Source organism: Pteropus vampyrus, unplaced genomic scaffold (genome assembly GCF_000151845.1).
Source record: "Pteropus vampyrus isolate Shadow unplaced genomic scaffold, Pvam_2.0 Scaffold97, whole genome shotgun sequence".
Taxonomy (NCBI): domain Eukaryota; kingdom Metazoa; phylum Chordata; class Mammalia; order Chiroptera; family Pteropodidae; genus Pteropus; species Pteropus vampyrus.
Window position 1 is genome coordinate 6,546,139 of NW_011888878.1, and position 13,983 is coordinate 6,560,121.

Below are 13,983 nucleotides of genomic sequence, written 5' to 3' on the forward strand. Positions count from 1 at the left end.
TGAGATGGTATCTCATTGTGGTTTTGATTTGCATTTCCCTAATAGCTAGCGATGTTGAGCATCTTTTCATATGTTTGTTGGCCATTTGTATGTCCTCTAGGGAGAAGTGTCTGTTCAGGTCCTCTGCCCATTATTTGATAGGATCATTTGTTTTTTATATTTTTATTGGGTTGTATGAGTTCTTTGTATATTTTGGATTTAGGCCTTTATCAGAGGCGTTGCTTGCAAATATATTTTCCCATTCAGATGGGTGTCTCTTTACCTTGTTGATGTTTCTTTTACTGAGCAGAAGCTTTTTAGTTTGATATAGTCCCATTCATTTATTTTAGCTTTTATTTCCCTTGCTTTTGAGGTCAAATTCATAAAATCCTTTTGAAGTCTAAGGTCCTTGAGTTTCGTTCCTATGTATTTTCCATGCATTTTATTGTCTCGGGTCTTATATTCAAGTCCTTAATTCAGTTTGAGTTAATTTTGGTGTTTGGTGATAGACAACAGTCTAGTTTCATTCTTTTACAGGTGGCTTTCCAGTTTTCCCAGCACCATTTATTGAAGAGGCATTCCTTTCTCCAGTGTATGTTTCTGGCTTTTTTGTTGAAAATTATTTGCCCATATAAATATGGGTTTACTGTTGGACTCTCGATTCTGTTCCACTGGTCCAAGTGTCTATATTTCTGCCAATACCTTGCCATTTTGATTACTGTCACTTTGTAATATAATTTGAAGTTGGGCAGAGTGAATCCTCCAGCTGTGTTCTTTTTTCTCAGGATGGCTTTGGTAATTCGGATCTTTTGTGCTTCCATACAAATCTGATGATTTTGTGTTCTATTTCTTTAAAAAGTGCTGATGGGATTTTGATGGGGATTGCATTAAATCTGTATAATGCTTTAGATAATAAGGTCATTTGAACTATGTTGATTCTTCCAGTCCAAGAACGAGGAATATCTTTTCCATTTCTTTGTGTCTTCTTTGATTTCTTTTAATAGGATCTTGTAGTTTTCATTATATAGGTCTTTCACATGTTTTATTAAATTTATTCCTAGGTATTTTATTCTTTTTGTTGCAATTGGAAAAGGAATTATTTTTTTCCACTTTTTTTCCCTGACACTTCCTTATTAGAATATAAGAAAGGTGTGGATTTTTGAATGTTGATTTTAAATCCAGAGACTTTACTATATTTGCTTATTGTTAAAATAGTGTTCTTGTGAAGTCTTTAGGGTTTTCTATATAGAGAATCATGTTATCCACAAATAGTGAAAGTTTGACTTCTTCATTTCCTATTTGGATGTCTTTTATATCTCTCTTGCCTGATTGCCCTTGCTAGGACCTCCAATGTTATATTGAATAACAGTGGCGATATTGGACAGCTTTGCCTTGTTCCTGATCTTAGAGGGAAAGTATTTAGTTTTTTACCATTAAGTATAATGTTGGATGATGGTTTGTCATAAATGACCTTTATTACATTAAGGTACTTTCCTTCTATACCAATTTTATTAAGTGTTTTGATCATAAATGGATGCTGTATCTTGTCGAAGGCTTTTTCTGCATCTGTTGATATAATCATATGATTCTTATTTTTTAATTTGTTTACATGGTGCATCACATTAATCAATTTGCATGTGTCGAACCATCCCTGTGCCCCTGGGATGAAGCCCACTTGATCGTGGTGTATAATCTTTTTAATATGTTGCTGTATTCGGTTCACTAGTGTCTTATTTAGGATTTTTGCACCTGTGTTCATGAGAGATATTAGTCTTTAGTTTTCTTTTTTTGTATTATCTTTACCAGGTTTTGGTATCAGAGTAATATTGGCTTCAGAGAATGAGTTTGGAAGTATTGCCTCCTCTTCGATTTTCTGGAAGATTTTGAGGAGAGTAGGTATTAAATCTTCTTTGAATGTTTGGTAGAATTCACTGAGGAAGCCACCTGGTCCTGGACTTTTATTTTTGGTGGGTTTTTGATGATTGTTTCAATTTCCATACTACTGATCAGTCTATTTAAATTTTCCAGATCTTGATTCAGTTTAGGAAGGTTGTAGTTTTCTAAGTACTGGTCCATTTTTTCTAGGTTACTATATTTTGTGTTATATACTTTTTCTTAGTATTCTTGCATGATCCTTTGTATTTCTGTGATGTCAGTTGCAGTTGTTTCTCTGCTATCCTGCTCAGCTTCTCTGCTTTGTGCCCTGATGACAGCCTTGCGCCGGCTATGTAGAAAAGTCCTGGCACTTCCAGGCAGGGTGATCAGGGAAGTCGCTGCTCCTCCACCCCTTCCCCTCCACCTGTAAGGAGCTCCTGCAGCTGCGGGAGGCAGTTTCTTTATTTCTTCCAGTCCACCACCTGGCACCCAGAGTTCCGATCTGTGGTAGCTCTTATGCGCTGATCCCACGCTCAGACGTGCTGGTGTGCAGTTTGGGTGTTTTTTGTTGAGTTTTAGATGTTCAGCTTATTGTTGTTTCAAGGGGAGAAATCTTGGGATGTCTCTCACTCCTCCATGTTTCCTTTCAATTCATCAGTTTTGAAAGAAAGGTTGAGGCTAAATGTACCTTTCTTCTCACAGTTAAAAGCAGATAGTTGAATAGCATGAGAAAAATTAGGAGAGATATTCACCTGCTTTCTATAGCTTACCTTAGTTGAAACATTTATCCATTAGATTAACCTTCAAACCAGTCTCCCTTCCTTTAAGCTTTTATTACATTTCTTCTTATTGTTCATATTTAAATGTGTTTCTTTATCTGTATCATTCCATCATACAGAGACATTCTGTGGTTGTCAATTTCCTAACTGAGAAATTCCAAATTGCTTATCTTGGCATTCAGGGCTTTCCAAAATTTGGCCAGCTTTTATTTATTAAAATTCTTTCCCAAGATTTTCCAAAATAGACACCAGCCTGTAACCAATCCAGATTGCTATTGCAAGAACATAGGTTATTCCTTTCCATTTCTATTTTTCACTCAGGAATGTCTTGCTGTACATTTAAAAATCTTAGTTTTGCATTTACTGTTTATATCACAGTTTGTTTATTTCTGAAGTTAGGATTTAAGTACTACTTATTTATTTACTTACTCATATGCTATTGCTATTCCCATTAATTATTTACAGTGCCCAGGCAAGGAGAAAGTACAGAAGAAAAGGCTAATGTTTTTTTTTTTGCTTTTTGTTTTTTTTCAATTAAAAGTTTATTTTTGGTGATTTGTACCTGATAGAAAGAACAGTGTAATCACTGATCTTGGTCACTTCTAAGTACTTTTTTAGACTGTCATACACATAGGATATTTTCGCTGTTCATTATATGAGTCATTTCTCTACCTTTTTCACATCATTAAAAAATTCTCTTTCACTCAGTGCTAGATAGAAGACCTTAAGCTCCCTGAGTGAAGGATTTCAGCTTTCTTCATTGTTACGTTCTCAGTTTAGCACAAAATAGCACATAGTGGTTTCTTAGTGCATGTTTGTTACATGAGTTAATGAAGACTAGAATTTAGATATACTTTATTTGGACCCAAAAAGATTAGAATGTTATATTTTAAGCAAATTAAAAATTTCTACATCGCTAGGAATTATTTGAATATTTTTCTCTAAAATTTTTTATGAGAATTTGTGTTTTGGGGTTAGATTGGCGATCGATTGCTGTCTTACAAAACATTCCAAAACATAGTTTTAAAACAATAAGCATTTTATTAATAATTTTGCAATCTGGGCTGGGTTTAGCTAGTTGATTTTTTGGCTGGTGTTGGTAACGTTCTTTGGTGTTTTTCCATAGTCTCAGAGCCTCTCTTTCAATGTAGCCTATGCACGTCACCTGTTCCTGTTGGTGGCCAGACTTCTTACGTTGTGACTCAGGATTCTCATGAGCACAAACCCAGAAACTGCCACTTTTTAACATTTAGGCCCCAAAGTGGCAAAGCATCTCTTCTGCCATATTCTGTTTGTTAAAGCAGGTCACACACCTAGCCTAAATTGAAGAGTAAGTGATATACATAGGTATGTATATCAAAAAGAATATTCACAGCCACCAATGTAACAGACTGCCACAGGGTGATTTTCTTAGGTTCAATTGTTTGCCACTGTTAATTAGCTGAGCATCCTAGACATGGTTAGGAAGAATACTTTGCATGCCAGTAATCAACTAGCATTTTTAAATGTGAATTAGTTAGCCTTAGTTTCAACCTCTGCTTCCTATATTTTTAGCGTTCCTACTCTTTACAAATAATTCTCTTTCTTTTAACTAACTATTAGGTATGCTGTACAAGATTTTCTTCATGAAATATATTTTTTGCCTGATCATCCAGAATTAAAGAAGATAAAAGCAGTTCTACAGGAATACAGAAAGGTATTTAATTTTTATTTATGATTTAGGAGGTCACTGATATAAAATCATTTAAAGATCGTAGAATGAATTTCCGTTTCCTGAGAATTACTAAAAATGACATGCTATACAAAGAGATGGAAATTATTTTTTATAACAGCTTTTAATAGGGGTATATTTTAACTACTTTAATGATAACCGAGGAACTCCAGACCTTCCAAAACGTTTCCTGAAATGATTAATTGACAAAGTATATCTCTCTGTGCTCTTTGTATAGGAAACCTCTGAGAGTACCGATCTTCAGACAACTCTTCAGCTATCCATGAAAGCAATTCAGCATGAAAATGTAGATGTTCGTATTCATGCTCTTACAAGCTTGAAGGAAACCTTGTATAAAAATCAGGTATACTAAGATATAATTAAAAAGCTATAGGAAAGAAGACTTGGAAGTTTAAAGAAAAAATGACAGAAGATGACAGATTGGCACATTTGCTTGAGATTCACTAAGTTCAATGAAAGAAGTGATTTTTATTTTACCTAGATTATCAGATTATCAGATCTGATTTAGATTCAGTAATCATCACATGCCCTTTGAGGCTGAATATCAGTGATATGCAGTTTTTTGTTGTTGTCTTTGAAGGATTATATTTTAGGTTCCTGTATCTTCCTGAGGAAAGATGTGTCTATGCAGCAGCAGTTTATTTGAGTCTTCTCATAAAATTTCCTGTGGATATCTGTCATATAAAATTTGAGTAATTTTGCTATTTTACATTTTGACTGACTTAACTTTATTGGTTTTGATGAAACTAAAATTTTAAGTTTACTTTTCCTTAGGGCCAGTGAACTTTATTTTTTTTCCTTGTCATTTCAATGTAGATTATCCCTAACCTTTATGATGGTGAGAACTGGTATTTAAAATACCAGATCACTATAAATCTTTAAAGTGGAAAAAATTTAACTGAGGTACTTACTTTTGCGTATCAAGAACCCATATGTTAAGATGTGAGAATCCAAGACACTTATGAGGTAGTATTATGTTTATTTTCATGATAGAAGGAAGCATTTACTTAGGACAAAAGATATAATGATGATAACAAATATATGGTTCTGGGTCATTGAGTGCGTATAACCAATGTTGGGAGCAGCCAGTGTGGAGAAGATAGTCCTACCACATGTGAAGAGCCTTTAATTTCCTGAAGTACAGGATAAGATTTATAGTATCTTAACTGTGGATCTCCATTACCAATGTTATAGCCTCATTCTCTGCCCTGCATTACACTGAAACTACGCTGTGCTTACCCCTTGCTCCAAACCTCTACCTGGGTCCCATAACTTAAAGGGCTTTTAGCTTTTTAGTTTAAGGATGTATGAATAGTAAAGGATCTCTCCTGGCATAGAGGTTTTCGAGTTTAGGTTATTTCTAAGCAGCTGACATGGTCATGGTCTAACATAACGAAACTTCATATTGATCATCACTTCCTAGATGTAAATGACTAAATCTCAGAGCTCAAGGAAATTTCTTATCCTCTTAAGAGGGAAGAGCCATAGCTGCCACACTTTTGCCACCTATGTTATAAAAGATAAATCACATCTGAGAATTACCCGGGAAGCCTTCATTTAATGTAAAGCACCAATGCTAATAGATTAACCAGGCAGAGTAAGAAGGTAAATGTAGTTATAGAAGTCTTAAAGGTCAGATTAAATGATCTCAATAAGATATAATGGCCATAGACTGTTATAAGATATATTTTCAAAGTGAGGGTTAATTTAATTTAGCATCAATTTATAAATGGATAAATTTACTTTAAGTTGGTAAGAAGAAAACTAAAGATAAGGAGAGCTTGGAGGAGTCAGGGGAGATAAGAAAAGAAGGGAAAGAATCCAGAGACACATGTTTTCCCGCCTATACCTCTGCAGGTACTGGGGCAAAACACCTAGGAAAAAAGAGAGATGGAAATGGGTTCTTTTCCAACTATGACAAGAAAGTAACATCAAAGTTGAAGACAGTTCAGTTAAGTTCTAGAACAGCGCTATCTGAAAGAATTTTCTGTTTGGGTGGAAAGAATTTTCTGTTTGGGTGGAAATGTCTACATCTACAGTGTCCAGTAGCCACCAGCCACATATGGCTATCTTGAGTACTTGAAATGTATGATTGAGGACCCGAATTTTTAATTTTATTTAATTTGCTTAACTTAAATAGACACATGTGGATAGTAGCTGTTGTATTGTGTCCAACCCACAGCAATGCCAGAACATGAAACTGACGTGAGATATTAAAGATAGAAGAGCCTTTGTAGAGGATGCTGTGAGAGTCTATGAGAAAACAAGTACAAAGACATTCTTTTAAAGGTTCAGATCTTAGCCACAGGCAGAAGAAAAGAGACTTTAGGAGTGTGTTGAAAGGAGGTGTTTATTTAAAAATAGACTTAGTGTTGTTGTAGAACTGGCTAAACAAATACTAGGGTATAATGTAGCAACAAAGCAAATTCTAAAAGATGGTATGACAATTATGATGGCTGCTGTAGCATTAGATATTTACCTATTTTGATGGAATGGCTGCAAATATCTTATACTGATGTGTAGACCCTGGAGGATTAAAGAAATGGCAACTTCTGCTCCTTCCTTTTAAGTAGAAATGTACATTTCTGAAGAAATAAAAGATAGCTAAGCTCCGTGGACAGCAGAAAATTTTGACTTCTATGTCAAAAAAAAAAAAAAATCAAGCTGTAGATCAAACTAAGGGAACCTATAATCTGTTTCTGAAAATTAATACTACTCAGGTTGAAGTGAATCTCTATGATGAACTCCAGAAGGATTTATTTGTAATGAGGCCAAAGTAAACTTTGATGACAATGCAGAATTCTAATAAAAAGATATATTTGCTAATGAGTACAAATCCGAGAATGAGCCCATTGTAAATAAAGCTGCTAGAGATCTCCACATTTTCCTAGATAATGGTGGATGCCTAAATCTGAGTCTGTACATGTCCTCCAAAACATCGTAAAGAGCAACAAGGAGAGAAATAAAACCACATACAACTCATACTTTCAACATAGCTACGAGACTGAGAATACTATGAACTTTAAATTACATACAGGTAACCAGCAGAGCTGTCTCTGAAAGTTCATGTTACAAGCTTGTGTTAAGATCATTTAGATTCCGAGGAGACTGAAAAAGAAGAAAGTAGAGTGGAGGAACTAAGGATGATGAAGCAAAGATAAATTCACCAACAGAAAGAGATGGTCTCATTCTAAATGCATCAATACTGAAAATAGGTCCAGGACATGGTACATCAGAGCACTGGCTATAGGGAACATATTTGAAAGTGAGCAGATCCTAAGATTGCAGTCTCTGAAAGTCATTATATCTGGGGAGAAGTAAAAGAATGGGGAGGGGAAACTCTTTGGAGACTTACTTGTAAACAGAAAAAAAAGTAAGAGGGAGAATTTCAAGGGTCCTGCAGAAATAAAAAGAAATGTCTAAAATCAAAGATGTACCAAATCTTTTCCTTGGTACCTCTTCCCCAAAAATGATACTTAGGGGGGGAAAAAAAACTGTACTTTGTTATGCTGACAGAAGAGGGTACTTATGAAATAGGAATCTTGCAAGTTACTACTAAATTCTTACTGTTACTGCATATAGTTATTATGGAGGCTCTACAATATAAGCAGAAAAAATGTATGTTCTAAACACATATAGTTTATTGGAGGACAAAAAAAATGAAAATCAGATCTTTTGTTGATGATAATTCCTCCTCCAAAACCAACCATAAAGCAAAAGAAAACTAGACTTAGCACTACAATCTGAATTAGATATTTCAAGCAACCATTTGTAAATATGGAAAAAATTAAATGAGAAAGTTAAAAAAGCAAGATAAATAGATTAAAAAACAAGGAGATATGAAACAAGAAGTGATTGAACTCAGGGAAAAATTGAAGACATGGAGATTAAATTATAAGAGCTATGGAGATTATATTTGAGTAAAATTTTAGTAAGGAGCATTGAAGAAAGAAAAATAATCGAGAACAAAAATGAGATAGAAGAGTGAAAAGGATCAAAGAAAAAGTGGTTGAAATGGAAGATTGGCAAAGATTTCACATACAAATAATTAGAATATCTGAAGAAAAAAATGATAGAACAAAATTAATATTTAAAACTATAATCCAAGAAAACTTTCTGGAAGAAAAGATACTTTAGGAGTGTGTACCTGTGAAAAGTGACCTGAGGGATAGTCAACTCTGAGACATACCTTAGTCTTAAAAAATAAATCTCCAGTATCTACAGGCAAAAATACTTTTTAAAAAATCACTTCAGAGGTCAAAGAAAGTACATTAGTATCAGAATTCTCAATGGCAGTATACATAGTAGGCCTACAGGAGAGCAGCATTTTCAAATATGTCAAGGGCATGAAGTATGATTAAGAATGAGTCAAGCTGTCCTTTGAGTATCACACATAAGAAACAGTTTTAAACATAGAAGAATTGAAGAAATACTCTCTTCCAAGTGAGTCCTTCTTAAGAGATAGACTAGAGAATGGCTTCATTCAATCAAGAGGTGACTAGGTAGATTTGGCAAAAGGACTGATGGTTACTATTTACATATTTAACTGTAGATCTGAGACTAAAGCAGAATGGTATGTAAAATGGTATATATTCTAATAAATTAGAAACAAGTTTTTAAATGGGGGAAGTAGAGACAGAATAAGCTATAAATAAAATAAGCTAGTAGTTCTTGCATGGGCAATAACTGAGATTCAAAATATATCATTTAAAACTGGCAAACAAGTTATAGAATGTTAAGAAAAAAGGGACTGGAGACATTATAAAAGATACTAGTATAAAGGATACCTCTAGAACAAGAGAACAAACTTTCTTTTATGCCAAAAGAAATTTTTAAGTCAAATGAAACAGACTATAGGGGGAAAAACAGTAATTATAATATAAAACAGTATTATAATTTTAAAAATTTGACAGAATTGAGGCCAGACATATCGATCATATTAAGAAATGTGAAAGACTAAAAAAAATTTACAGATTGACTTACCAAGAAACCACTTTATATACACATCTAAAAAAAGTGATGTCGAAAGGCTAAAAACAAAGGGACGAGCAAATTTATAACAAGTTGAAATAATAAGCAGGAGTTCTCATTCTGCCACTAGACAAAATAGAATTGAGACCAAAAGCATTAAATATGACCTAAGGGGCAGTTTATAATTCTAAAAGCTATAATTCATAGAGACAATAGAAGATACAGAATTCCAAAGAAGATACATATGAATGTTTATGCTCCTAAATGAGCAAATCCATAGAGACAGAAGATAGATTAATGATTGCCTAGGGTTGGGAGGTTGGAGGAAAAGAGGGGGAAACTGCTAATGGGTACAGTTTCTCTTTGGGGTGATAAAAATATTTTGGGATTAAATAGAAGTAATGGTTGCACTTGTAAATAAAGTAAACCTTGCAAATATACTACGCACCATTGATTTGTATACTTTAAAGAAGTGAACTTATAGTATGTGAGTTATATTTCAGTAAAGCTATTTATTTAAGAAAAGACAACACAGGAAGAAATAAAAACTAAAAGCAGAAATTAATGATGTAGAAAACAGAAAAAGAACAAAATTAAGAAATAAAAATTCTGGTTCTTTGAAGAAAACTACCAAACTAGATAAATCTCTAACCTAAAAAAGCAAAAAAGCAGAAAGTACAAATATGCAAATAGGAAATGACAAAACAGAAACAAATATTTTTTACAATCACAACTGCTTTGTACCTTTTTCTGCAAATAAATTTGTAAACCTGGATATTTTCCCTGGAAAATATAGTTTATCAAAATTGACTCCTGTAGAAACATAAAGCTTAAAAGACTACTTTCTGTACAGAAATAGAGAATATTACAAAAGAACTACCAGTAGAGAAAAGCACCAGGCCCAATGGTTTCACAGAGGAGTTTTTACCAAATCTTCAAAAACTAGGTAGTTTCAATGCTGTTTAAATTGTTCTAAAGCATAGAAAATGAAGGAAAAGTTCCAGTTACTTTTAAGGAGCAATATATAGCAGTATCCACTAAACACCATAAAGATAGCATAAAATAAAATTAAAGGTCATTATTAGTGACACATATCAAAGCATAAAGTTTAAATGAAATATTATCAAACAATTCAATTTCACATTAAGAAAATAATATACAAAGAACAATTGTAATCCCAAGATTGCAAGAATGGTTCATATTTGGCGATTAGTATAATTATGTTAATAGCTCTAAGAAGAAGCATCATGCTATTATTCTGTAAATGCTGGAACATCTTTTGACAAACTAACATTCATTTCAGATAACACTCAAGGAAGTAGGAATTGATGGACATTACTAATATATTATAAATGTACATATACACATACACATACTTAGTTGAGAAATGTGTGTTCCCACTAAAATCAAGCTTGCTCATTAACTCTAGTACAATTTAACATTCAGTTAGAAGTATCGGCCAATAAATTTAAATGAGAAAGCAATCAGAGACATAAGGATTGCAAAAGATGTAAAACTATCTGTTTGCAGATGATATACTAATATACTTGGAAAACTGTAGAGAATTATCAGTAAAACTAAGTCAGACAACAAACTTGTAAGGTAGGAGGATACAAAAATCAATAATCATATAAAAAGCAATAACCAGGTAGAAGACTTGTCGGAAAATCCAATTTACAATAGTAATGGAGAGAGAGCATATATTTGGAAGTATGTATAATAAAAAATGTATAAATCAATAAGAGGAAAACTTTGAAACACTCTTGAAAGGCACAAAAATGTAATAGATAAGTAGAAAGCAGCCTGTAATTTATTGGATGGGCTGACTCGATATTATAAAGATTTTAATTCTCTCTAGGTTAATTTATAAATTTAACTCCATCCTAAAGAAATGGCGAGTTGTTTTTTTAATTAGAAAAGTTCATACTAATGTTCATATGGAAAAATAAACATGAAAAATAGCTAGGAAAACTAAAAAAAATTAAAAAGCAACTATAAGACTTCAGTAGCCCTTCCAGACATTAATATACTCTGTAGCCTCCATAATTACAAGTGTAATTCTGGAGTATCAATAAACACAGACAAGTGGGAAAGAATTGGATGTGCAGAAATAGATCCAAGTGTATATAGGCATTTAGGATGTGATAAAAATAACATTTCAAGTAATTGGAGCACACATGGATTTGTTTTGACAACTTTTTAGGACAATAATAGAATTGGATCCATATGTTAAAAAGACCTTGTAAATGAATGCATTGAACATACACTCATTTTAAAAATCTTTTGGAATTCAACATTTTTTGGTGAAAAAACCTAGTTTATCTAACCTAGTTGTGAAGTAGGAGATAAGTGCTTAAATTACATTCCTTTAATTGAATTGAATTACCTTTTTTTTAGTGTTTTATAATTTGTATTGCCTTAACTATGAACTGCATTATCTTTGCCAACAAAAAAGCTCTTTCTTTATTGTTTTCTAATTTTAGCAAGTGAATAAATCTCTAATATTTTTATATTAGTTTTGCTACTCATTGATAACTAGTTCTTTTTTAGATGTTTATGTCTGAATTAACTTACATTATTTAAGTGATTGAATATTGAAGATTCTGGATGAGATAAAATGTTTTCATTTTTCTTTTGAAATATATTACTCTAATTTGTATCACAGGGTTTTTTTTTTGGATCGTCAGAATTTATTTCTATTTTTAATTTAAGTATAGTTGGAATATAATCTTATATTGGTTTATTAGTTTGAGGTATACATTATATTGATTTGACATCTTTATACACTACTGTGATCACTCCACTAAGTCTAGTAATTATCTCTTTCCATGTTAACTTACAACAATGTTAATGACTATGCTCTGCTTACCCTTTGTTACCCTCCCTTTCAACCCTACGCCTACCTGGCAACCCTCAGAATGTTGTCTGTATCTATCAGTATGTTTCTCTTTTGCATATTTGTTTATTTTGTTTTTTAAATTTCACATGTAAGTGAAATCATATGGCATTTGTCTTTCCCTGTCTGACTTATCCACTCAGCACAGTACCCTCTAGGTCCATCCACATTGTTGCAGATGGCAAGATCTCATTCTTTTTTTATGGCTGAGTAATATTCCCTCGTATATACATACGACCTCTTTATCAGGTCATCTATTGATGGACACCCATTTTGCCTTCATATCTTGGCTATTGTAAAAAATGCTGCAATAAACAAAAATTCACATATCCCTTTGAAGTAGTGTTTTGGGTTTCTTTGGCTAAATTCCCAGAAGTGGGATAACTGAGACTTTCTTTGTCTCTCGTTTTAAAGTCTGTTTTGTTTGGTGTAAGTATTGCTACCCCAGTTTTTATTTTGTTTGTTTTCATTTTCATGAAACACCTTTTTCCATCTCTTTCTTTTTAGTCTGTGTTTCTTTTGATCTGAAGTAAATCTCTTAGAGGCAGCATATGTAAAAGTCTTGTTTTCTAATCCATTCAGCTACCTATCTTTTGATTGGAGCATTTAATCCATTTATATTTAAACTAATTGTTAATAGATATGTAGTTATTGCCATTTTATTTTATATATTTCTGATAATTTTTTCTTCATCTACTTAAAAAAAGTCCCTCTAACATTCCCTGTAATACTGACTTGGTGGTGATGAACTCCTTTAGCTTTTCCTTACCTGGGAAAAGCTTTCTTTTCTCTTTTCTTCAGTTCTGAATGATAGCCTTGCTGGGTAGAGTAATCTTGGTTGTAGGTCCTTGCTTTTTCATCACTTTGAATATTTCATGCCAGTTCCTTCTAGCCTGTGAAGTTTCTGTTGAGAAATCAGCTAACAGTCTTATAGGTGCTCCCATGCAGGTAACTGACTGCTTTTCTCTTGCTTCTTCTAAGATTCTCTCTTTGTCTTTACCTTTGGTATTTCAGTTATGATGTCTTAGTATGGGCCTCGTTGGGTTCCTCTTGTTTGTAACTCTGCACTTCCTGAGCTTGTATGTCTTTTCTTCACCAGGTTAGGGAAGTTTTCCATCATTATTGCTTGAAATAGGTTTTCAGTCCCTTGGTCTCTTTTCCTTCTGGTATCCCTATGATGCAAATATTGTTACGCTTGATGTCCTTAAACTATTCTTATTTTTTTGGATTCTTTTTCCTTTTTGCTGTTTTGTTTGGGTGTTTTCGGCTACCTTATCTTCTAAATCACTTATTCGATCCTCTACTTATCTCATCTGCTGTTGATTTCTCCTAAGGTATCCTTTTTTTTTTTTTTTCCATTAAAAAAAGTTTATTATGGTGACAATGATTAACAAAATCTAATAAGTTTCAAGTGTACAATTGAAAAGTCAAATATATATTGCATTTGTGTCTTCACGGCCTATAGTTAGATTTTTTTCTGTCACCACATATTTGACCCCTTTTATCCCATTTACCTCCCCTCTCCCCCCATGTTCTGGTAATCACTAGTCTACTGTTCATGTCCATAAGTCTCTGTTTGTTTGTTGCTTTTAGATTTATTTCCCACAATTAAGTGAGATGGGGTTTTCAACTTTTTCTATCCAGCTTATTTTGCTTAGCATGATTATCTCGGTGTCCATCCATGTTGTCGCAGATGACAGTATTTCATCTCTCCTTGTGGCTGAGTAATATTCTATTGTGTATATGTGTAT

The 13,983-nt window shown here is 33.2% G+C and overlaps 1 protein-coding gene across 4 annotated transcripts in view; it reads left to right on the top strand.

Moving 5' to 3' along the window:
- The window catches only part of ATR (ATR serine/threonine kinase), a 135,826-nt gene that overhangs the window by 50,110 nt on the left and 71,733 nt on the right, over nucleotides 1–13,983 (top strand). For all 4 annotated transcript variants that reach the window (XR_896111.2, XM_011364451.2, XM_011364452.2 and 1 more), the window contains 2 exons: nucleotides 4,236–4,329; nucleotides 4,583–4,708. Coding sequence is in view for 3 of the 4 variants with exons in the window: in XM_011364451.2 (XP_011362753.1) it covers nucleotides 4,236–4,329; nucleotides 4,583–4,708 (220 nt within the window). In the remaining variant the exon portion in view is untranslated. The remainder of the gene's footprint in view (nucleotides 1–4,235; nucleotides 4,330–4,582; nucleotides 4,709–13,983) is intronic.